The sequence below is a fragment of the Leiobunum rupestre genome, chromosome 10 (genome assembly GCF_980474605.1).
Source record: "Leiobunum rupestre chromosome 10, qqLeiRupe1.1.hap1, whole genome shotgun sequence".
In the NCBI taxonomy this organism is placed as follows: Eukaryota; Metazoa; Arthropoda; class Arachnida; order Opiliones; family Sclerosomatidae; genus Leiobunum; species Leiobunum rupestre.
The window spans coordinates 19,554,124-19,579,824 of NC_143393.1; the positions used below are offsets into that span (position 1 = coordinate 19,554,124).

Consider the following 25,701-nt stretch of genomic DNA (forward strand, 5'->3'; position numbering starts at 1 on the left):
GCTTGTTGATAATAATAATAATCTACTATTTATATCCTGTCTCGTAACAGGCCTAAGGCCCTTTTAACAGCTGTACAGGGTAATTGAACCGCGTGGGAGGGTTGTGGTTATACCTGGTCTTACGATATTTAGTCCTTTTATAGAATAAGTGATCCATGATTACTTTTCCTTCCCACTAACGCCATCTGTCATAATTTAAGTACTTTTCATTGAATTTTTTTACACAAAACGAACAGGTCAAAATTCGAAATATAAAATGAAAATCGCAAAAATATTTTTACACGAAGCCAACCAGGTCAAAATTACAAATAGATAAAAAAAATTGTAGTATATTTTTACGTTGTCATTTAGTTCATTTTTAAAATAAAAATTTACTGCACGAATTTATTTTTTATTTATTTTCACGAAAAATATTTTTTTACGAAATTTTTTTTTTACACAAAAATATTTTTTCACGAAAAATATTTTTTTTCATATGCAAAATATTTTTTTTCATATGAAAAATATTTTTTTCACGAAAAATATTTTTTTCACGAAAAATATTTTTTTTCACGAAAAATATTTTTTTTCACGAAAAATATTTTTTTTCACGAAAAATATTTTTTTTCACGAATTTTTTTTTTTCATATGAAAAATATTTTTATATTTTAAATATGACCTGAATGGCGTCGTAATCTGTAACTTTTATGAAAAATATAGGAAAATGTGTAATTTTTTTATTTTCGTCACATAAAAGTCAATATTTTTTTTATTATTTAATTTTGACCTGGATGGCGTGCCATAGTGGGCTACATAGGAAAGAAACATTTCACAAACCGTATTCATTTTCCGCTAACCATGCCCGATACCGGGTCTTCGCGTAGTTCCGCAAGTTCGGAAGATTCTAAGGCTATTTTAAACAATAGGTACTTTTGGTTTTTGTTTATTTTTTAAGGTGCATTATTTGTCAAGGATTACAGTAGTCCAAAAAGTTTTAACCGCAATTTATTATTTAGAAAGATGTGATGAATATAAAATTGTTACTTTGCCAGCAATTTTTACCTCGTAAAATACGACATATTTTGAGATTTTCTCGGGAAATACGAGATTTTTGTACGTGTTGGATAAGGTAGGACTGATGACGAATTACATTTAACGGCAAGATATTTGTAACGGTTTTTATTCATAAAATGGCTGGTTCACCCCTAAAAGCTGGTTCCCTTTAAACGTTCAAAAAATATATTTACACGAGCCAGTGGTGACAAGTGGCACATCGCATCCACCTGGAGATGGAATTCGAACGCCCGACCTACGTCATGGAATTTCCCCCGAAAATGTGTTCCTGGCGAGGGGATGGTCATCCTCGGAGCACCATAGGAGGTCGGGAAGAAAAAAAATAGGAAAGGCCCAGAAAAAGAAGAGAGGGTCAGGGAGTGCAGAGCTGGTCACCAACTAACTTAGTCGAGCTAGGTTATCTCTTAAAAAAAAATTAAGCGAAGTCCTCGTGAAAAAGAAATGCGCGAGTGAAACGTGGTACGCTGAAAAGTGTAACAACCAAGAGACGCTGATGTGTCGTTCTGCCAAGGACCGAATTATTTCGCTGGAATCCAGATTCGCCAGATCGCTGAACTAAAATACGGTACCGTATAAACATTTACGTAACTTGGGGAACCAGCCAATATCATGATTTTAGTTTTAAGTTAGTTTATAAGTTAGCTGACTGTTTTGGTTAAATTAGTTTTAAGTCGGGTTTTTAATGTTTGAATATGTTTTATTATGAGTGTGCAAATAAACCTTTTATTATATCTTAATGTCGACGCTTTCATTACACTAAGCTATAATGCTAATTAAATATTCCCTAGACAACGTATTAATTATTTTATCCCCCGTTTATTGTTAATACCATTAAAAAGCTGTCGCATATTACTAAATTTTTAAAAAGTGTCCAAACCGAAAATGTTTTTTTTACGGCGAATTCAATTCGCTAGATACTAGGTACGATTTTACTGGAAATGATGTCCGTAGGTGGGTTTAATATATGCATCCAGGAGGTGGGAAAACTCCTTCGTGTGGGATCGATTCATCTCTCAGTCACTCTCCCTTGTTTAATTCGCACCACAAGAGACTATACTAGATACTGTCCTCTAGGTCCCGTTATAGATGGCACAGCTTGATTAGCAAGAATGGGGCTGCGGTGGCGCCGCGCGCCCCCAGCGCTCGAGCGAAGTGAGTGCGTGGCGCCGTAAGGCGCCAATACTTCGTTTACGAGTCCAGTTTTACCATAGAAACTACAAGAGGAATAGCAAGAGTTGATGAAAAGTGTTACGGGCTCGGCTTCAATCTAATTGGCTGCAGTAGCGGCGCCAGGATTTTTGGGGAGGTAGGCCAACCATTTGGAGGTCCCACCAAAATTATGGAGCCCCCTCCCCACCACAATTTTTTTCAAATCCGTCCACTTTTTTAATTTTTTTGAAGCAAGTGGTGAAATTTTTGGGTAAAATGGGTACGCGACGAAAAATTCTAGTTAATTATGAATTTAAACAATACTAAATACTGAGTGTGTGTTGATCCTTTTTTGTGTACCGATAACACTTAACAAATGAGTGGCTATTTCCTTATTTCTACCCCTGAATTCCAGTCTATAAATTTACATTCATTCCTTCGGTACTTCGCATGTACATCCCTTACATCAGAACTTACAACTTTACGAAAATGAATGTACGTAGCTACACTAACAAGGAGACTACCCGAGGTGTAACTCATCGATTTTGTTTAAATTCAGGGATTAAGTAGACCTTCATGTAACTTAAAAAACCCCAAAGGGAAAAAATGCGATGGGCTTTAGTTTTACCATGGCAACCGAAAACGTTTTTGACAACTAAAATATTATATTTCTCTATGTAAATTAACATGGCAAAATCGAAATTATTCAAAATTTCAAAGATTTTTTTTAAACAAAGGTGGTTAAATTTGGGTAAATATCACATTTTGGGTAAATATCTAATTTTGGGTAAATGACCAATTTTGGGTAAATGACCAATTTTGGGTAAATGACCAATTTTGGGTAAATGTCCCATTTTGGGTAAATGTCCCATTTTGGGTAAATGTCCAATTTTGGGTAAATATCTAAATTAGCGTATTTAAATTGGGATAATTATTTAAATTTGAGTAATAATTTGGGTAAGTAGGTAAATTTGTGTTACTATTTTGATTCAGGTAAGTATGTAAATTTTGGAAAATATTTAAATTTTGGAAAATATTTAAATTTTGGAAAATATTTTAATTCAGGTAAATACTTTAATTCAGGTAAATATTTTAATTCAGATAAATATTTTAATTCAGGTAAATACTTAAATTGAATTTAGGTAAGAATTCGGGTGGGTATTTAAATTTGGGTAAATATCTAAATTTGGGGTCATTCCACGACAAATCGACCAAATGTTTTGGAATTTCCCACCCTACCTTTTTAAATTTGGATACAAATTAGTCTTAGGGTTATTCTGGTCGATAAAGACGAATAAATTTGGGTAAAAGTCTAAATTAAAATGGGTAAATTGGGTAAATTTACTATACATATCTAAATTCAGGTAAATTGGGTAAATTCATATGAGATGTCTAAATTTGGGTAGATTGATCAGGTACTGTAAATTGGGTAAATTCATATCTAATTTCTAAATTAGATATTTACCCTAAATTAAATATTTTACACGTACTTAATAAAGCGTTTCGAATTAAATAACATGATAAAATTTTATCCAATTTACAGAACCTGATAAATCTACCCAAATTTAGATATTTGATATGAATTTACCCAATTTACCTGAATTTAGATATTAATAGTAAAATTACCCAATTTACCCATTTTAATTTAGATTTTTACCCAAATTTATTTGGCTTTATCGCCCAGTATAACCCTTATGACTAATTTTAATCCACCTTGTCTAAAAAGGTAGGGTGGAAAATTCCAAAACATTTGGTCGATTTGTCGTGGAATTACCCCAAATTTAGATATTTACCCAAATTTTGACATTTACCGAAAATTGTTCATTCACCCAAAATTGGTCATTTATCCAAAATTGGTCATTTACCCAAGATCGGTCATTTACCCAAAATTGGTCATTTACCCAAAATTGGACATTTACCCAAAATTGGTCATTTACCCAAAATTGATCTTTTACCCAAAATTGGTCATTTACCCAAAATTGGTCATTTACCCAAAATTGGTCATTTACCCAAAATGAGACATTTACCCAAAATTGTTCATTTACCCAAAATTGTTCATTTACCCAAAATTGGACATTTACCCAAAATTGGTCATTTACCCAAAATTGGTCATTTACCCAAAATTGGTCATTTACCCAAAATTGGTCATTTACCCAAAATTGGTCATTTACCCAAAATGTGATATTTACCCAAATTTAACCACCTTTGTTTAAAAAAATCTTTGAAATTTTGAATAATTCGATTTTGCCATGTTAATTTACATAGAGAAATATAAAATATTAGTTGTCAAAAACGTTTTCGGTTGCCATAGTAAAACTAAAGCCCATCGCATTTTTTCCCTTTGCGGTTTTTTAAGTTACATGAAGGTCTACTTAATTCCTGAATTTAAACTAAATCAATGAGTTACACCTCGGGTAGTCTCCTTGTAAGTAAAGTAAGTTTAAGAACCATTAATTTGTAAAGATAAAATTAAAGATACAATTTCGATATAGTAGCGCTCGCGAAAAATTCAAACTAAAAAATAAACTACTGTCAAAGAAAAGTTACTCGTACCTTTGAAAGGAATAAAAACAGCGAATCACTCGCATTGAATATTGGAAAATTAATAAATAAATAAATTATTTCGCAAACAAATTACAGAACTTTTTTAAATTAAATAATTTGGAGGCCCATATATTAAAATTTGGAGGCCCCTTAAGACGACTTTTGGAGGCCCCTACCAAAATTTCAAGTAGGCCCAGGCCTACCCCGGCCTATTGCTGGCGCTTCTACTGATTGGCTGTCATTTCCAAAGCTTTTTTTGATTGGACCAGAGATAACCGGAAATGAAGGGAGAACCTTTTGCCCGTGTCATCTTAGTAAAGCACGTACAAAGGCCGGACCTTCTATTCCTGTGGTAGTTGCTATGGTTTTACTTTTAGTTTACACGTACAAAAATCTCGAAATATGTCGTATTTTCCGTGGTAAAAATTTATGGCAAGTAACAATGTTACATTTATCATATCTTTCTAAATAATAAATTGCGGTTAAAACTTTTTGCATTATTGTAATACTTTTGTTTTTTAATGCGAAACATTATTTTTCGGGAATTAATACTTAAGGAGATATATTTAATGGGGTTTATATATGCACCCATGATGATTATAAGAACGGGGCTGGGGGGGCACCGGTCCGGCCCCCCAGCGCTCGAGCGAGGTGAGTGCGCGGCGCCGTCAGGCGCCAATGCAACAGTCTTTGGGCAATTTTTAATTAACTTTTTAAATAATGCTTTGCGGGGAATAATTTTTGCACCATTGGAATCTCCTTAAAAAGTACTTTAAGGGGGGGGGGTCGAGAAAGGGGAGCAAAGGGAGTAACGGGGCTATTGTTTCAATTTACCCAAAGTATAAAATAACTTTGGTGGAAAATTTTTTAATTTTTATTTTAAATATGTAAAAAGTACGCATACTAAGTGATAAGTTTTTGAAAAACATGACTTTTATTAGAAGTATATAAAATCGCTACATGAATAGTAAATAGTTGAAACATTCTTGGGATCGTCAAGATGAATTTCTTCCACTTCCGCCATTAGTTCGTTGGTAATTTCCGTGTTATCAAGATGGACATTAAGTTTATGTATAAATCAAAATTTAATATTTTATGCCTATGGCGAAAAAAAATATTATATTTTGAGACTGACTCGCCAAAATGATTTATCTATTGTGATTTTATACTTGATAAATAATTTTATACCTTATCACTTTTATACGTTATCATTTTTATGCCTTATCATTTTTATACCTTATCATTTTTATATCTTATCATTTTTATACCTTATCATTTTTCTATCTTATCATTTTTATACCTTATCATTTTTATACCTTTTACAGTTTAAATATATATTTTTATATTTGTATATCAAAATTACAATTCGTAGGGATGTTTCTTTATTGCAATAGTTTTATCTCTAAATCACTATTTTTTCTTCCCAAACGTATTTTGAAAACTTTGAAGGCAGTATAACCCTAACATGGACAAGCAAGCTTCCATCAACAGTTTAGGACGTAGAAGAAAATTATGCGTAAATTTAATCTGCTAACGATAGTTCTGTACACTTCGCAGTAGGATGGGAAATTGGAATTTTCTACTACTTTCACGACTGTCGCCCCACAAGTTGTCGGATCCTTTACCCTCCCTACTATTATGGTTTTTGGTTCTTAATCATTTTGGTTAAGCCAAAGTGTAGTTTCTCTGGATGGTTTTTCAAGTTGTATTTATTTTTTGGTCAGAGTTAGTTTGTTTAACGTATCCAATACACCAAGGCTTAAACAAATTTAAGAACTGGGAAACGTAGTCTGAAACTCATTCTATGAACCTCACTGGCTGGCTGGAGATTGTAAGCTTCCGAAATCAAAAGTGCCAGAGGCAGTAGTTAATTTTCTTGGTGTAGAAATCGTAAGTAAACACGACGGTTTACATAAGAAAATCGATGGAAATCACTAAAATATTGGGCATAGTCAGGACCGTGCACAGACCTTTTGGGCCCTGGGGCAAATTATGTCCTCGCGGACCCTTTTATCTGGTGAAGAACCATGCTAAGGCTATGGACCCCGGGCCCTATCGTACCGGGTCCTTAATAAGCGTGATAAGAAATTAAAAACTTACAAATAGCTCGTACCAATAGGCCTTCGTGCAATCATAAAGACACGAATCTCGGACCAAATAGGTCTTCGAGTGAAAAACTAAATTAAATAAAATGAAATAGCCAGAAATTCCAACGGCTCTAATCACAGCGTCAAAAATAAATATTCAAGTTACAGATAATCAAGTTACAAAATGGTCACGTTACGAGTGCCTAGCCTCTCGGAGAGATGGTTGTTTAGCGGCCTTCAACTCGCAGCTCCGCTAACGGCTCAATGAACCTTATAACAGGAGTTAAGGCTGATTTTCACTAGGGCAAAAACGCCACAGCGGTGAGCGTCAACGTAAGAATATTGTATTAGGCCTAACGGAAATTTTAAGCGTCGACGTTCACCGTCGTGGCGTTTTTGCCTTAGTGAAAACCAGCCTTAAAGATGTTTAAATTAGACCATACTGCAACAAAACGGCTTCGAATATAGCAACGGAGATGAAAATACCGCTTTGAGTTCTTCCGTATACCTATACTTAGAGGCTTGCGCCGCCGCTAAACGCCGCCGCCCCCGATAATTTTGAACGCACCGATCGCGCCGCCGCCGATTGTTCGAAAATCGGCGCACGCCGCCGCCGCCGATACAAAGAACGGCGCGCCGCCGTTTCTTTTTTTTCTTTATACACTTTTTTTTTGGTATATTAAGCTTGGTTTTCATTTACGCGAAAATAACGACATTTGAACACGACGTCGAACGTCAAATTTTGGTTTTCGGATTTCGGTCGACGCAAGTAATAGCATTTTCACTTAGCGTCAATAGATTCCAGCATTGCTATCTTGGCTATAGAGAGAGTCACTAATATAACCAAGGCTTATCCACATTTTAATTCTCTTTAAATTTAAATGTTGCTTTTTTATTCTTCCCCGGTTAACCCTAGTTTTCCGTTAGTTCCTAACTCCCCCGCCAGAGCGCACATTTAACAATCGCCCGAAGCAAATATTCGGAAATGGGGCGTCCCTGTGTGAAGTACATTAATTAGTCCATGGAAGGACTAGTACGAGTTGGTATTTGCCCTTCTGGTCGCGTGTTTTTTAAACTGTCGCTACAAAAAATAGCTCTAAAATTTATACAAACGCCAGCGTACGCCGCCGACGCCGATCATTTTGGCCACGCCGAAGACGCCGCCGCCGCCGGTATATTTTGGGCCAAACGCCGCCGCCGACCCATATCAGATCGGCGCAGGCCTCTACCTATACTCAAGTGCTCAATTAAGGAAACATCCTACAGGAAAATTGTCAACCGCAACCTTTACCTAAACTGCATTTACCTGACACAGGTTTATTGAATTGTTGGAGTAACCGTGGATTTGTTGGCTTAAATTTTAGTCATGAAGTGAATATTTTGGAAGACTTTTTAACTATCGTCACGAAAGGTAAAATTACAATGATATCAACAGGTTGCCCTTTTTTCTAGGAACGATTTCGATTTAGGGGACCCATCCGCGAACATCATTTTAAAGTGGGAATTGGAAGCATTTTCGCGTTGTGTAATGCTTTTTTCAATCATGGGACCCAAAGTTTTATTAAGTTTAGTTAGTAATTTGCAATTATCAAGGAGTGCCATAACCCCATTTCTTTTGCGCTGTATGTCAATGATAGCCCTGAGAATGTTGTAACTAACCTTATTCTTTTAGCTGATGACCTCAAAATATTTCGAACCGTGATGATATTCGTAGATTACAATCTGATCTTAAATTCTTAACTAAATAAATAAGATGTCACGGACATTTAATTATACACAATCCCCCAGATGTTATATCTATATTTTAACTATTAAATTTAAATTTGAACAAATTTTCAATAATCTTGTACATTAGCTTAATAAACCAAAGAGAGATTTTATCGAAAATGAATTTTTCGAATTACCTGGTTTTCGAAATAAAGTAACGAAACGCGATAGCGTTAATTTCAATTTATGTTTAGACAAACCGAATATTTCGAGTTACCTGGTTTTGGAAATAAGGTAGCGAAACGCGAAAGCGTTAATTTCAATTTATGTTTAGACAAACCGAGTTTTTCGAGCTACCTGGTTTTGGAAATAAGGCAGGTATGTTTTTTGGAGTTAGATGGCGCCTGTATCAATAGGTACGAAATTAAAATATCACAATAGTGTGTCAGGGGCGTAGGAACGTTCTAGAAGTTGGAGGGGGCAAAGAGAAACGAAAAATGGTCTGGAGAATGGTTTTGAATTTTTAATGGAGTGTACCTTCTTCGAATGCATGTGTACTTTTTACTACTGTGTAAATTGACGGGAAAAGACTGAAATTAAAACACAGTTGAGGTTCTATACGATTTATATGAGTTTAAAATGAGAATTTGAGCCTTTTGAAGATTTCAACTGACCAAAAGGTCGGAGGGGGCAATAACATAAGCCCCCCCTGCCCCCCTGGTTCCTACGCCCCTGTAGTGTGTACGCGGGCTATGAGGTCCCGCGAATTGACTAGAAATCTCACTTCAAATTAAAATTTATTAATGAAACGTAGTTCACAAATGATCAGGTCTAACTAAAAATATAATTTTCAACCAGGTTGGTCTTAATTTAAACAATTTAATTAAACCAATTAAATGGAAATATGATTAACCTTTTGGGCTCAGATTAAAAAAAATATATATTGGGATATCGAGGCCGGTAAATGTAGCGTCGAACTAGATATCGTTGAAATTTATAATTATTATTATTATTATTAATGAAAGGGGAGAAGGGCTAAAGACATGCCGGTTCGCGCACTTCGACCAGTGGTCCATTGTGCAACCCCAGACCTTATGACTTAAAAAATCCGATATCCGACACAAAACGAAGAATCCTATTGGCCGGCATGTTATGGAAATCAGCGGTTTCCACGTAATAATCGCACCTACAAAGCACATGAGAGGCGGTTTCCTCCTCAACCTGACATGCCCAGTAGCGGCGCTAAGGTTTTTTCACAGGTGGGCTACTTATTTTGTGGCCCCTAAGAATTTTGTGGCCCTTACAACTTTAGTGACCCCTTATAAATTTTCCAGGAAGCGAGAAGAGCAAGCTCGTTTTATTGTTGCGTTTCCTGGACCCCTACTGACCTTGTATCCGACCTTGAGGGGACACATGCATGCCCGCGGTATTTCCCTAAATTCCCTTAAACCCCTTTCTTTTGTTTCTATTATCAATTCAACTTTATCCCAATTTCTGCTCCCTTCCTGCCGAATCTATCTGTTTATGGTCTACTATCTTCTTGAGTAAACGAATAGATTTTTTTTCAGAAAAACGTTTCTTGGCAATAAAACAAATTTCTAGAGATAAAGAAAATTGATAAATTTAAATATGTGGCCTCTTAATTATAAATACGTGGCCCCACTCAGAAATGCAGGGGGGCTAAAGCCCTCTTCAGCCCACCCTTAGTGCCGCTACTGGACATGCCCTACAGATTGGAACCTCATTGATTCCAATCAAGTAAAAATGTCTGTTAAGATGTCTGTTAGTAGCCAAAGCTTGAGTTGACGGTCAGTCATAGAATTAGAGAAAAGGCCGCGCACTATGCTAGAGGGGATAGGAACGGCAGTTCAGGACCAAAGAACCCAGCCTCTGCTCCCTTCTCATTAGCATCGAACCTCCGATGGCCAGGAACCCAATAGAGCTGAACTTTATTGTTGGTGCCTAGCTCCGAGAAGAGATTCAAACAGCTATAAAACAGTTTTGAAGAGATCTGAAACTGGTTGAGTGCTTTGAGGGCCGCTTGACTATACGAATAAATTTGGACAACTTTAATTGCCATGAAGCTTCTTTTTAAGACAAAAGTCAACAGAGAAGCAGATAGCGGCAATTTCCGCCTGAAAAACACTAGCATAAACACCAAGGCTTTCAAATACATTCCCGAACCTGAGCCAGAGTGGGTCTTAGACCCATCGGTAAACCAGACGATTTCTCCTCTGGCCCCGAGGGTTTTGTGATTAGACCACTCCGTATGGCTTGGAAAATAGGTATTGAAAGGCTTACTAAAATGTAATTTAGTAGCCATAATATCAGAACCCATTACACTCTTAAAAATATTGGGTTGTTTTTGACCCAAAATGGGTTGTTTGTTTACCCATTGTTGGGTCAGTATTTAACCAAACAAAACATTTGGTTGTTTTAGTTTTCACCCAAAAGGGTTATTTTCATAACGCTATTTTGGGTTAAATTTATAATCTAGTCAAATATGGGTTGATCATTAGCCCAATATATGGTTAATATATGACTGAATTTTGGGTTATAATTTAACAATTAATTGGGTTGTTTTTTTTACCCATTGTTGGGTCAGTATTTAACCAAACAAAATATTGGGTCGTTTTCGTTTTCACCCAAAATGGGTTATTTTAAAAACGATATTTTGGGTTATAAATTTATAAGTTACCCAAAATACGGTTAATATATGACTCAATTTTGGGTTATAAATTAACAATTAATTTGATTTATAAATTTGATCACACTGGAAAGAATATCGTAGGGCCTTGGCAATTTGCAATAAATTTAAACATGGGAGCTCATTACGTTCTTCCGCTGAAATATCAACACAACATAAAAAAATACATTTAAAATATTGGCAAAATTTGAGTTATAAATAGTAAATTAAATTAAAAATATTCTGTATACCTTTAGAATCAAAAATTAAGAATCCTTTCAAGCACTCATGGAAACGATGCAAGAATGGCGCAAACTTTTTAATTTCCAGTTTTCCAAAGACTACAAGTTCGATGGACACATTTTCGATGCTCATATCGTCTTTGGCGCGCGGGAACTTTAAATTTGATAGTATGACCCAATTTGGGGTTGCTATTATATTATCTTAAAAACAACCTAATTTTGTTTAACCCAAATTTTGCGTTTCAAGATTTTCAACTACATTTGGGTTGTTTTTGACTTAAAAAGTAGTTAAAAATGAAATAACCAAAATCATTTAACCCAACGTTTTTAAGAGTGTAGGAAGACAGGCAACTTACTTGAAATTTCCCGGTAAATCTTGGTGTGGCTATTATCCCAAATATTTTCCCTCCACCAACCATTCTGGTTGAGCCTATAAGCTCCTATCGCAGCAGCTTCCTCTACGAAAAGATGAACACGAAGAATGTTCAAGAGAATTTCTAGAGAAGCACTTAAGGCTGTTCTCATAGCTCTTGTGATGCTGACACAAGCTAGCCTTTGTAGGGTGCGCAGATCACTCTGCACAGTCTTAATTCGGACTCTAGGCCACCAGACCACTGCAGCATAAGAATAATCCCATCCGGCCCTGGAGACTTATAGGGCTTAAAAGATTTTATAGCCCAAATAAGTCTGGAATGCGTGACAAGACTGTAGAGTTAGGTATGACAACATCTCCAAGGAGTGTGGTCGTGCCAATGGTCTGTTAGCTACTATCAAAGCCATTTTTTCAGGAACTAACCTATCCATGCTGATTAGACTTTATGATTGTTACGTTCATCCTCTTTGCGAATTTGCTTATCAAATCTGGAACCTTTTAAGGCTCAGGATATTAAACGGCTTGATGATGTTCAGGTTAGAGCTTCTCGAATTCCCTACCGAATTCGACATTGGCCTCGCGCTAAACGTCTTGCTAAACTTAGGGCCCGTTCCAGAAACATTTTCAAAAGTCTCAGACTCGTAATTTAATAATAATAATAATAATAATAATCAGCTCAGCTAATACCCAGGGCACCACCCTAGGCCTAAGACATCGAGCGACTTTTAAAGCCTTTAATTCAGGTGGCCGGGTTACAATGCGTAGGAGGGTGGTGGCAAGCCCTGCAAGCCACGCGAGCCAACAGCTCCCTACACTAACTATTACCGTTAACCTCGACAAGTTTTTATGGAAGGGGAAACCGAAGATCTCGGGGGAAAACCCCTTAAACCAGTGGGGAGAGAACGAGACCCTGTAGACTAGAATTAGGAAAATGCGTTCCAGAGACATTTTAACCAGATTTCATTATTTCGCCAATGAAACGCTGGTCGGAATTTGAATTCTGATAATATTTTTATATATTTTATGCTATCATGATAATATTTAATTGAACCAGGAAAATATAGGCTTTAGTGATAGATTATATATATACAGGGTGTTTCAAAAGGTTATGCAAAAAATTTAAGGAGTTGTAGGGGGTGAGTTGAGAAGTATGCCGGTTTTTCCCCCATTTTCCTACGATGAGTGAAAAGAGCGCCAGAGAGCGTAAAAGTGTGGCCTACTACCCCCTGGAAGTAGGCTGCAACAAGCGCAAAACCAATTTGAATAGATCGATTAACAATTTTTAACGGGAAATAGACGACTTTAAAGGGGTAAAATTCATCCGAGGTAACGTGGTGATGTCGTTATTTGTTAGTAGATGGCGCTCTGATAGCAACATGACGTCATAATTTTGATTTTCAACGATTGGTTGAAAAGAGATTTAAAATACAAAATTATCTTCCCTGATGGATAGTTTAAAATTGTATTATAGTGCCATCTATGGCGGAGAGTGTTAACTACTATTAAAATTAGTTGTTAATTTAAATTACAAAAATTATATATTTTTAATAAGAATTTAAAGTACTATAATTTAGTAATTAATTAATAACTTTTTAAAAAGGTTTATTTTTCATAAACGTTATAGTGTCGCCATCTACCTCAAATATTATTAAATAGGAAGGTACCTCGGGTGGATTTCGAGGGGTAAGACCGTATCAGATTATCTGTACACCGAGTTCGTGCATTTAGCACTGTTAAAGGTACATATTTTCAAGAGTTCGCGAGTTCCATTTAGCACTGTCAAAGGTACGGCAGTGTACACCGAGTTCGCAGAGTGTCTTACCCCTCAGTGGATTTCGCCCCTTTTTGCATATTTCCCTATAAGCAATATGTGAATTCGTCTAATTTGTGGTTAACAGTTTTAAACGACAAATTTATGTTTTTCATAATGGTTGTAAAAACAAATTAACAATATTTCTGGGGGGGGGGGGGCAAACACAGGTGTTGTCCCCTAGTAGAAAATTTAGCAGGGGACATTGTCCCCTTGGTTACTACGCCGCTGGATAGAATTATCTAAATTTTAATCGGCCCGCGGACCGTTTGGTAATTTTACTTTATATAGAGACAAATTAGGGTTATCGGTTGTGACCGAAAATGCCGTGTCTCATCCTGCCGGAACCGGCAATATATCAAAGCGTTGCCTACGTTATTATAAGAAAGTATCGTCAATTAATTTCTGGAATTTTAGTTCGAAAATTATGGCTATTCAGTTATCTCGTAACTGGACCCCGTTGCCAGGTTGCCTAGGCAATAGTAAGGTTTCAACTTTCAAAAGTTTAAGACCCACCAAACAATATGGCGTTCCGAAGTGTGAACTGTTGAATTGCAACAAATTTGGGATGCAATTTACTTAAATTTAAGTTTATTTAATATATATTCCCAGAATATAAGAAAAATAATTTAAAGGATCTTAAAGTGTTGGTTGCACGAAATTTTAGCTATGGCTAATTAATGATTCATTAGAAAGAGCAAACATTTTATAGCAAGTACAGAAAATGTCATCAAAATCGGTTAAGTGGTCTTTGAATTATTATAAAAAGAAGTCGAAATGGTGGAAATCGAGTTTTTCGGCGAATTTCCAGACTTCTCGGCACCCATGACGTCAGAAAATGCGAAGTGTATCATTGGCTAATAATTCTTTCTATTAAATAATATACATGTATAAAAAATGTTATTTTTTGGAGCGCGCGCTGCCTAACAAAAACAAAAATAGGCGCACGCACTTTAACTTTAACTGCACGATGAATCTAACGTAATCACGTGACCTCTAGTATTTTATATAAAGAGCTATTATTGTCTGTAATACATTTCTTTACATCTGGGATTAAAAGCAGGTTGATTTAACACCCAGGAAAAAGTCCTACGCAGTAGTAATTGAAATAGGCATACACAAGCCTACGTAGTAGAAAAACGATATGAAACCGAAGGCTCCTTGTAAATTCTTCTTAAAACGTCGGGTCACGCGCGCGTAAAACAATATTTTTTATTTCGATAATAAGCCTAATATTATGATTAAAAACCTCTGGTTTGAAAACTTCTACAAGTAAACAGAATCCCTCCACTTCAGTTCCTTCTATTTTAGGAATAAAACTACAGCTTTGATTTGCCCCAAATTTCAGGATTTTGGGGAGCGAAAAAGGTCAGTTTCGGACTCAAAATTAGTACACTTAGGCTTGGAAATTTGTTTCGACAATGCCATTTTTGGAAAGAGAACGTCCTGGGCTTCAAAACAAGCCCGCATTTATTCGTTTTTATTGCTATCGATTTTTCGTGCAACCAACACTTTAATACACATTTAAATAGTCTTTGTAGCTTAATAACAATAATAATAAGCTACGCTAATACCCAAGGCACCACCCTAGGCCTAAGTCATCGAGCGACTTTTAAAGCCTTTAATAGTTCTTTTTAAAAACTAACGTGGCCTTCTTGTTTTGATGTGGCTTTTACTTTCACAAGCCTACGAGCGCGCGCAACAGTCGCGAGGAATATAGTTTTTTTAGCGCGCGTGCAAATCCCTCGTGCGCTAAATATACTAATAAAGCTGTGTCTTGTGACGTAAGAGCAACATTTTAACAAGTTGGGCAAGGCCCCTTTTTATTTTAAAAAATCAACTATTCAGGTGGTTGGGTTACAATGCGTAGGAGGGTGGTGGCAAGCCCTGCAAGCCAACAGCTCCCTACACTAACTATTACCGTTAACCTCAACAGCAACTTGTTTACAACAAACATGTTTAAATTAAATTAACCTTGGAAGTTTTCAACCCTGGCGGCGAAAATTGATGCGCTCTTTTTTCCAATAACAGACGCAGGAACTTGACGGACGGACTGCGAGTTATCCTTCATAAGCCCGTGTAATTTATAAAGGCAAAATACGCTATTTACTTTCGGAATGGGTTTTTCTGTATTAAAGTAACGTGGCCTTGTTGTTTGTTACGTATCTATTACGTCACTGTCTCTCACAAATCTACGAGGGCGTGCTAGAAATCCCGAGATGCTTCGTATTATTCAGTTCACGAGCGCAATAATAATGAAGCTCTGGCTTGTGACGTAGGAGCATCGTTTACATCTACTTTTTTATTCATATTAATTTGAGCTTGGAATAGTTGATTTTATAAAATAAAAAGTGGTCTTGCCCAGCTTGTTAAAATGTTGCTCTTACGTCACAAGACCCAGCTTTATTAGTGTATTCCTCGCACGAGCGATTTGCACGCGCTCTTGAAAAAGCTATATTCCTCGCGACTGTAGCGCGCGCTCGTAGGCTTGTCAAAGTAAGAGACTGTGACGTAAGAGCAACGTTTCAACAAGAAGGCCACGTTAGTTTATAAAAAGAACTATTTCTGTTAGGCCGCCAGATAAGGAACCATTCGACAACAGGGGTTCATATAAAAAACGATATTGATAACACTATCGCGTTAATAATCGTATAAAGTTCATAGTACAGAATCGACACTCAGGTAAAAGTTTCGACAGATGGTCTGGGCACAAATTCCATAAACTTGAGAGTCGTTTCAGGGAAAAGTAGGAATCGTTGCTTAACTTCGTATCGAAAACTTTGTTTCGCTTAACAGTTGAATCGTCAACGACACTTTGAGCGGATTCGACTCGTAAATGTATATTTTTATCAAGATGTAATTGCGTAGCGGGAATTTTTTTAAAGTATCTAAGCTCGAACGACTACCCGACTCCTACGTCAAAGCCTATAATATACCCGAACTTGGCTCGAGTTTATATAAACAATTTGCTTATAGTTTGAATTTTGTCTTCGCGGGTGAGTAAATCAATAGTTCTTTTTATAAATACAGCTACGGTTGCCGAACTTGTTTTTATGTTGCTCTTACGTCACGATATACGTCATAGCTGTATTAGAATAGTTTTGACTAGAGTTGTTACTTGTTTTTATGTTACTCTTACGTCACGATGTCATAGCTTTATTAGAATATTTTTGACTAGAGTTGTTAATTTTCCGGAAAAATAAAATGCGTAAAAATTTCCTGAAAATGAAAAATCGAAACATAAATTACTTTTTAAGGGTCTTTAATGTTTTTATCTTTTTATCGATATAAAATGTCTAATATCAGTAAACATACTACAAAACATTAATAGTGTTACATTGTTAATCAGTTTAAACTAGTCTAGAGGTTTAGTTTTACTTTTAGATTCGAAAAAATGAGGCGAAAATGCCGCTTTATTTAATTTTGCAAACAATATATTAGACTAATCATGGAATGAAAATTGTTTTCGGAAAAATACCGAAATTTTTTAGAAAAAAAAGGCCTCGGTCATTTTTGGCGGAAAATTCATTTTGCGCGTGAAAATAGCTCTACGTGTTATGGTCAAAAAAGCACGCAAAGAAGGCTGTGTGCCCAAGACATGTACCTGTAGTGTCGCGCGCTAAAACGTCATTTCAAAATCCGTCAATACTTACAACACTAGTTTTGACACGCGCGGTTTGCACGTGCACGTGAAAATCCGAGGTTTCTCGCGCGCCCGTAATTGTAGTAAAGTTAAAGTTGTGACGTAGTAGCTATATTCAAACAATAAGGCCACGTTATTATATAAAAACACCTATTCAATAATCAACTCTCAAAGAAACTACCGCAGCGCCATTTCGGTATCCATGGGAAGCATTTTATGTCGCCTCCCAAGAATCACGAAACTGCACTGCCCTTTTAACTGTTTAGTTCTCAACCAAGGTATTTGGAGATTCTAAAGTTAAGGTGATGGCTTTAAACGAGATTTAATCATTTTAATCAGGATTTAATCATTTAAACGATATTTAATAATTCTAATCATAATCTAATATTTTTCATTAGATTTAATCATTTAAACGATATTTAATAATTCTAATCATAATCTAATATTTTTCATTATATTTAATCATTTTAATTAGATTTAATCATTTTAATTAGGTTTAATCATTTTAATTAGGTTTAATCCTTTTAATTAGGTTTAATCCTTTTAATTAGGTTTAATCCTTTTAATTAGGTTTAATCCTTTTAATTAGGTTTAATCATTTTAATTAGGTTTAATCATTTTAATTAGGTTTAATCATTTTAATTAGATTTAATCATTTTAATCACGATTTAATCATTTTAATCACGATTTAATCATTTTAATCACGATTTAATCATTTTAATCACGATTTAATCATTTTAATTAGATTTAATCATTTTAATTAGATTTAATCCTTTTAATTAGATTTAATCATTTTAATTAGATTTAATCATTTTAATCACGATTTAATCATTTTAATCACGATTTAATCATTTTAATCACGATTTAATCAATATAATCGGTCGAATCGAGAATTTATTATTAAAATCAAAACTAAAGTACGATTTAATCATACTAATCACGATATAATTTTTTTAATCACGATTTAATCATTTTAATCAGATTTAATCAGATTTGAACATTCTAATCATGATTAAACGTGATGAATTTAATCAAAATAATCACGATTAAATCGGATTTAATCTTTTGAGGTGTGCGTCGTTAATCAAGGAAGTAACCTGCCTCTCGGCTTAAAGCAACTGTCGGCTATATCATTGCCACCTGTACTATGAAAAGGCCCCAGACTAAGACTATTAGAGATGGCCATGAATCTATTCGATTATTCGAAAAAAAGCGACTTTAGTGGAGAGTGTGGCAGAGGACCCTACAATTCAAAATTTTCAAATGATAACGTCGTCAGAGTCTCAGAGAGCCACTGTAGAGTATTATATTTAGATAACTGATACTCTATTTAGTGGGCTTTAACCTAAATGATATATCCCATGATAAAATTTTGTTTAAAATTTCTTTAATTTATGTTGTTGGCCAATTTACAAACAATCCAATCAACGCGAGGGGTACCTATAAGTACTGTAAGACTCTCTTGTTTTGATTACGACGATAGCGACATCTGTTGAAAAAAAGAGCTACTTCAAGTTGAACTGACACTTGCTTTAACGTGAATTTCTTGCATCCATTGAATTTTTCACAAGCGCTATACTCTATTTAGTTTTCGAATAGAACTCGGGAAACTATTTTGCTTAAATAACAGTTCTGACTACCTAATTGAACGAACTTTTAGCGTAGGTTTATGGCGGCGGCGGCAGCGGGGGGGAGATAAGCGGTGTCTCGACTTAACGACGATGAAAGATTGCCAAGTTTGAAACGTTACAAGAACCGAGACCAGGATTTTCTTCCTGAGCTTGTGAAAGTCTCTAGTAACCTTGATCTAACACAACGCGGCGAACGTCAATCGTATGTTTGCGAGTTTTACCGGGTGACTACTTTTAAATAATTTATACAAATTAAGGTTTTTTACGCGTAAGTGATATTATCGGAGATTCTGTATTTCTCAACTCTTTCTACGTATTTTGGTTTCTATTTGCACATACGCTTTTAACAAACAATTGTTGAAAAAGAAATTTAAAACCGGCCGTAAATTGTATTTTATGATTGTTTCGCGTGCAGACAAAGTTTACTGAGATGAAAAATTGGAGACCTTTTCTGGCGCGTTTACAGGTAGGTTCCAATTGATTTAGATCTTCGGGTTGGGGAGGAAACGGGAATGTGACCTTTTTGACCTCTCGCGTCATTTTGTTTCATCCCTTTCGGGGTCCCGTCGGAATTCGTCACTTAATTTCCCGCCTGTAATCGCGGTTTTTGTTTTCGGGTTTGACCTTGATAAAAAATGATTTGTATGTGCGATACGTACTCTTCTGTTTTCGCGGTTTGAAATGATTTGTTTTAGTTGCTTGGCAGTTATTTCATTAAACAAATGTAAAGTAGAGTAAAACTTTTTATGTATTTTCGTATTGCTGAGCAGGTGACACAGATGGTACGATTTTCCGTCCACGCGAGGCAGAAGTACATGTTTTAAAAACGTTTTTCCTCGCGCTTCTGCGCGGGTGTTTTGCCGCTTGTTATATACAACGACGCCAGTGATACCGGTATTTGAACTTTCGCTGTGAAAATCAACACTTCTATTTCGTTTCGATTAAACGTTACCGGAATGGTTAAGAGTACCGGATGCTTGTGCGCGGTATTTGGCCTTCTGTGGTTGCGAACTTTAACGTTGGCCAAACTTTTTCCCATCGAGCCTCGTTTTTCCATTGTGGTAAGAAACTATAGATTACAATTCCGTAGAGAACCTTGACTGGTTCAAGGTTAAGTCAAGGTCGCAATTGGCTAACGTTTTCTCGATAGGAGAATTACGACGTTAGCCCAGACCATCCCGGGTCAATATGGCCGTTAGCCAACCAAGGGACGACCTTCTGGACCCAGAAGTACTTGAAGCCCGGAAATTTCACGATTACTAGTGATTTTCCGGAGTGCGACATTGTATCCGAGGCCGCTCAACGGTACTTGAAGTACGTATTCCTCGACGGACCAGACCACGCGCCTGTTGTCTCTCCTCAAAGCAACTACCCTGAACGTCTTCAAGGCTTGAGGATTCTAGTCGAACAAAAGACGTGTGGCTATCCTAAACTCGGCGACGATGAAAGCTGTAAGTTCAAAATAATATTTCGACAATTTCCTCTCGACAATACTAACATTTGTTAGCCCTATTCAGATAGTCTCCATGTATTGCCTGGTTTTAACGTCGCTACGTTGACGTGTCATACTGTGTGGGGGGCTTTGAGAGGTATGTCGTTCGTGTTACGTTCATGTTCTATTTTTTGGAAAAGCGTCAACTACGGGTTATGTCTTTCCAGGAATCGAAACCTTTTCGCAGCTCGTCTACTACGATGCGGAAGCGCAATTGGTAAATGAATAAGTTTTAAACAAGGTTGACGAGTACTTGCTTTAATAAGAATTTGCGTTAGTTCTACTTAAACGATACGTCCATCACGGATCGTCCGGCTTACTCTCACCGAGGAATGCTTTTGGACACTAGTCGACATTACATCCCTTTGCGAGTACTTAAAGCTAACTTAGTAAGTATTGTAAGTCTAACCGAGGGGTATTTGGAGAACTAACTCCTTTCCCCGCGCAGGACGCTATGGCGTACAACAAATTGAACGTCTTTCACTGGCACATCGTTGACGATCAGTCGTTTCCATTTCAAAGTCGAACTTTCCCAAATCTAAGTCTTTTGGTGAGAGCAACGGATATTTTAAATTATCTTTTGAATCTGTTGGAATGGTATGTAACTTTGTTGTTTTGACGGTTTGGCAGGGAGCATATACCCAACGCCATATTTACACCCACGACAACATTAGAGACTTGATCGATTACGCCAGGTTGAGAGGCATTCGAGTTATTCCCGAATTTGACAGTCCAAGCCATACTCATAGTATTGGCAACGCTTTTCCCCGTAAGATACTGTAAATAATTTAATTTGACTTGTATTATAGCTAATAGGGGGTATTTGTTTAGATATTATAACCCCCTGTTACTCTAATGGTGAGGCGCACAGTTCTTACGGTACTGACTACTCCGAGGACGAAGTGCTGAATCCTATTCTGGACGAAACGTATCAATTCATGAGGTCCATTTTAACAGAATTAAAAGGAATATTCAAAGATGAGTACGTGCACTTGGGAATGGACGAGACGAACGTGGAATGCTGGCAAGTATCAGTGGCCAAAGGCAACTGAACTTGTTGCTAATCAATTTTACCCCTACTAGGAAATCCAATCCGGAGATTAATGCTTTTATGGCTAGTAACCAGATGAATTCACCCACCCAATTGTTGGAGTACTATTCGCAGAAAGTCATCGACATAACCAAATCTATTGGCTACAAATACATCATCTGGGAAGACCCTCTGGAATGGGGTGTGAAGGTAATACTCGTTGTAATTTTAGCTTATACTTAAATCTGGTTTTCACTCTGACAAAAATACCACGACGACGAGTGCCGATGCAAAGATGGTGTATTAGGCCTAAGGGCTGGTCTTCACTAAAGCCAGAACGCCAGTACGCCACGATGGCGAGTGTCGATGCAGAGTAATTATTAGGGATAACATAGATTTTTTACGTTTAGTTGCCGACGCTCTCAGTGTTCGTCGTTTTGTTCAAGTGAAAAGCAGTTCTTAGGCCTAACGATATTCTGAAAGTCAAGAGTAACTCAAGCACCTAAAATGTGATATTTAGGTTGAGGACGAGACGGTAATCGAAGTATGGAAAATGGGAGGTTGGGAATACAGGGCGTTGGAAGTCGTCAGGAATGGACATAAAATAATTTTGTCGGCTTGCTGGTATCTAAATCTAATTTCGTACGGATCCGATTGGTATAATTACTACAATTGCGACCCGAGAAGTTTTACCAGTAAAAAAATAATTGTTTTATTTTGAAATTCGAGAAGGAGCGATTCAAGGTTTGATATCCTTTACAGACGACCCTAAATTGAAGGAGATGGTTATCGGAGGGGAAGCTTGTATGTGGGCCGAATTCATCGATCAAAATAACTTGCTTTCGACGCTGTGGTAAATATCTACAACCGTCTACTAGTTTCATTCGTATTTCATTCATTTTTCCTGGCAAACAGGCCCAGAGCATCCGCTGTCGCCGAAAGGTTGTGGTACAACACGACTACTTTATCCCCCGCCGAAGTAGTACTTCGATTGGATAGACACAGATGCCGGATGTTGAGGTTCGTTGCTATCACAATTTATGAAAATTCAGAATGGAACACGTAAAAATAATACACTCGCAATTTTTCCGGTCTCGTGATTACCAAGAAAGCGATCATTTAGACTATAGGTCCTCACTACAGTGGTACTCATGGAATAGGATTCAGTTAATTGGACTTCAGTGAATATAAAAATATATAAATGAAGTGTAGTAGATTTGATTAAGACGTTGATGTTTGTTAAGACTGTCAGTAGGTATGATTTCAGTAGGTGAGATTTCTATATATACCCACCGAGCCCCAGCTAATAATTAGTGTAACATAATTAGCGTAACAAAATCTTAAAATTTAATGAATTTGTCTTGGAAATGATATGTTATTGAAAATGAACTGAGAAGAACGATTTAATAACTTCCAATGTCAAAACGAGGGAAACATTTATGCAACCGATTCGAAAAAATTCATTATACCTCTACTTGGAATGCTTATCGCGGCAGATTTTCGTCTCGATTCGATGTGGCTGACGGTTTTTTTGACTTCACAATGTTAACTTAACAAACAACCCGACCAACTGTTTAATGGCATTAAAAGTCGCTCGATGTCTTGGGCTTAGGGTGGTGCCAACGGTATTAGCCTAGCTGATTATCGAGCTGATTATTTAAAAAAAGCTTTGGAGTGCAAAGTACCTCTCCCACACACACACAATGACCCCCCCCCCCTCTGAAGTGTAACTTACCTTTGAGCTGTGAAGTCCAGGGCTGGACTGGCTAGTAGTTGGCCCCACCGGCTATGCAATCGTAAGGGCCCCATTTCCCATAAATGCAAAATATTTCCTCTTTGGCCCCCAATTTGAATTAGCCGCCCGGGCCTGTCCGGGCCTGGTGAAGTCCGCACAACACCGCACCCCCTCCTTCCCAAGCTGCTCAGACTTGGGAAATTTAGGTCTTGTTTACAAAATAGTGTATCTTAACTACCCCTGAGTTTGAAAGTTAAAAAGCTCCTCACTCAATACCCGCTCGAAAAGAGTCCCAGGCTGCGTTCAGTAACGATAAACGGTTGGGCCGTTGAATGCGCATTCGCTACTGTACGACTTTTGTCATTTCCAGTTTTGCCGCCACGTTTTCAAACGGAGAGTCAACGAAGTAACTTTTGTTGATCAACGGTTTATTGATGTCACAGCTTTCGGGAAGGCTAGCTGCGGACGACGTGGCAGATGATATTTTACTAAATTTATAGCAATCGTAAAAAGCGTTCAACAAGACGTTAAAGCAACTGTCGGCTCTATCATTGCCACCTGTATAATGATAAGGCCCTTGTAATTAGAGATGGCCATGAATATAGACGATTCGAGCGGTAGGTTACTCCGGGAACTCGGTGTACACTGTCGTACCTCTGACTGTACTAATAAGAGTTCGTGAACTCTTTAAATCCGTACCTTTAACAGTAATAAGTACGCGAACACGGTGTACAGGGCATCCAAGAGTGACTGTCACTTACCCCTCGAGACGGTTCTTCTAAAAAACGACTTTACTGGAGAGCGTGGTGCCATCTATTTTTTGATTCTTAATGTTTTGTTAAATTGCTTATTTAAGCCCCCCCCAACACGAGAGCGAAGCGAGCCCCTTTAGGTGCCAATTATATAGGTTTTTTCTACCGGTGAGCTACTGCACAGTTACTTAATATCGCCCGTTAGCCCTACTTCACAGTTACCTACATCAGTGACGTAACCGGGGGGGGGGGGGGGGTCCGCCCTGAGTGCCACCCGTTTGGGCGTGATTTGGAGGTGACACCCGACCGTAAACAAAAATTTAAACTTACACGAACTAAAGACTAGTAAGTAGCACACCATGATCTCCGCCCCGGGTGTCACCCATGCTAGCTACGCCACTGAAGTATATATCGCTTGGTGGCGCTACTGCGCAGTTACGTTTATACCCCCACCACCCTCCTACGCATTGTAAACCGGCCACCTATTTAAAGGAATTAAAAGTAGCTAGATGACTTGGACCTAAGGTGGTTCCTTTGGTATTAGTCTAGCTGATTATTATTGTTATAACTTCTCATTTATGTATATCCCGCTTAGTGGCCCTATTTCACAGTTAGGTATATACCTCTTGAAGGTCCTTTTTCACAGTTAAATACCGCTTGGCGGCGCTTTTTAACAATTAATTAAATACCGCATAGTGGCGCTACTTCACAGTTACGTAGATCCCGCTCAGTGGCGCTACTTCACAGTTACGTAGATCCCGCTCAGTGGCGCTACTTCACAGTTACGTAGATCCCGCTCAGTGGCACTACTTCACGGTTACGTAGATCTCGCTCAGTGGCGCTACTTCACGGTTACGTAGATCTCGCTCAGTGGCGCTACTTCACGGTTACGTAGATCTCGCTCAGTGGCGCTACTTCACGGTTACGTAGATCCCGCTCAGTGGCGCTACTTCACGGTTACGTAGATATCGCTTAGTGGCGCTACTTCACAGTTACGTAAATCGTAGTTGGATTCTTTGATTAGCCAGATTAAAAGCAGCAAAATTGGCGTGTGGAAAACTAAGTGGCAGAATCTGCTCAAAATAATAATAATAATAATAATAATAATAACTAAAAATACTAGCTTCAGTGTCACGGTGCAGCTGAACCAGGTTCTGCCACTTAGTTTATCCTACGCCACTGCTGTTGCTATTAAATCTGGTAAGCGACCCATGTTTGGTTTGATGAAAGTGGCGATTCTAACCCGTGATTTCCGTTTCCAGGCGGGGAATTCCGACCAAGCCACTTCTCAACGGGTTTTGCGGCGAGTTCGAAGTAGAAAAAGACGATTTTTCAGAGAACCAAAACGTTGAATTCCTAAATCGGGAAACATTAGTGGCGAAAACACCAAATTTGTACCAACACTACATCATTTCCTTTTTGGGAATCTTTTTAGTTGTGTTTTTAATTTTTAAATTTATGTCGAGGACATTCCGCACTAAGGTTTTTTCAGCTCTACCAAAATGGAGGCGCAGTCAGCGCTCTACCGTCTAATGTCGCCCCACTTCGTCTTACCACTTCTTGTAAATAAAACAAATTTTATCTTTTAAAAATTTTATTTATAAATAGAAAAACATAATACATTAGGAGCGCAGAGTTTCAAAATCAAATCTATAGTTCCCCGTTTATGGTAAGTCTTTGGAATATTTTGTACAGACTTTTGGGTTTAAAGATCGTTATTAAACAGGGAATCTTCATATTCCGGTTATTATTAAACAGATTCAAATT

General features: G+C 37.3%; 1 protein-coding gene across 4 annotated transcripts; it reads left to right on the forward strand.

Moving 5' to 3' along the window:
- Positions 1-16,556: 16,556 nt before the first annotated feature.
- On the forward strand, positions 16,557-25,526 carry LOC149924967 (beta-hexosaminidase subunit beta-like). 4 transcript variants are annotated; one of them, XM_090161326.1, is made up of 14 exons: positions 16,557-16,647; positions 19,696-19,986; positions 20,076-20,376; positions 20,443-20,514; positions 20,585-20,634; positions 20,696-20,806; positions 20,866-20,967; positions 21,048-21,186; positions 21,249-21,441; positions 21,501-21,657; positions 21,968-22,142; positions 22,210-22,300; positions 22,363-22,467; positions 25,197-25,526. In XM_090161326.1, the coding sequence occupies exons 2-14, from the start codon at positions 19,882-19,884 to the stop codon at positions 25,465-25,467; spliced, it is 1,872 nt and encodes a 623-aa protein (XP_090017452.1). In that variant the 5' UTR covers positions 16,557-16,647; positions 19,696-19,881; the 3' UTR covers positions 25,468-25,526. The 4 variants fall into 4 exon arrangements, with proteins under 4 accessions (XP_090017452.1, XP_090017451.1, XP_090017449.1 ...); XM_090161325.1 differs by lacking the exon at positions 16,557-16,647 and adding an exon at positions 19,260-19,391; XM_090161323.1 differs by lacking the exon at positions 16,557-16,647 and having other exon boundaries at positions 19,260-19,986.
- Positions 25,527-25,701: the final 175 nt, after the last annotated feature.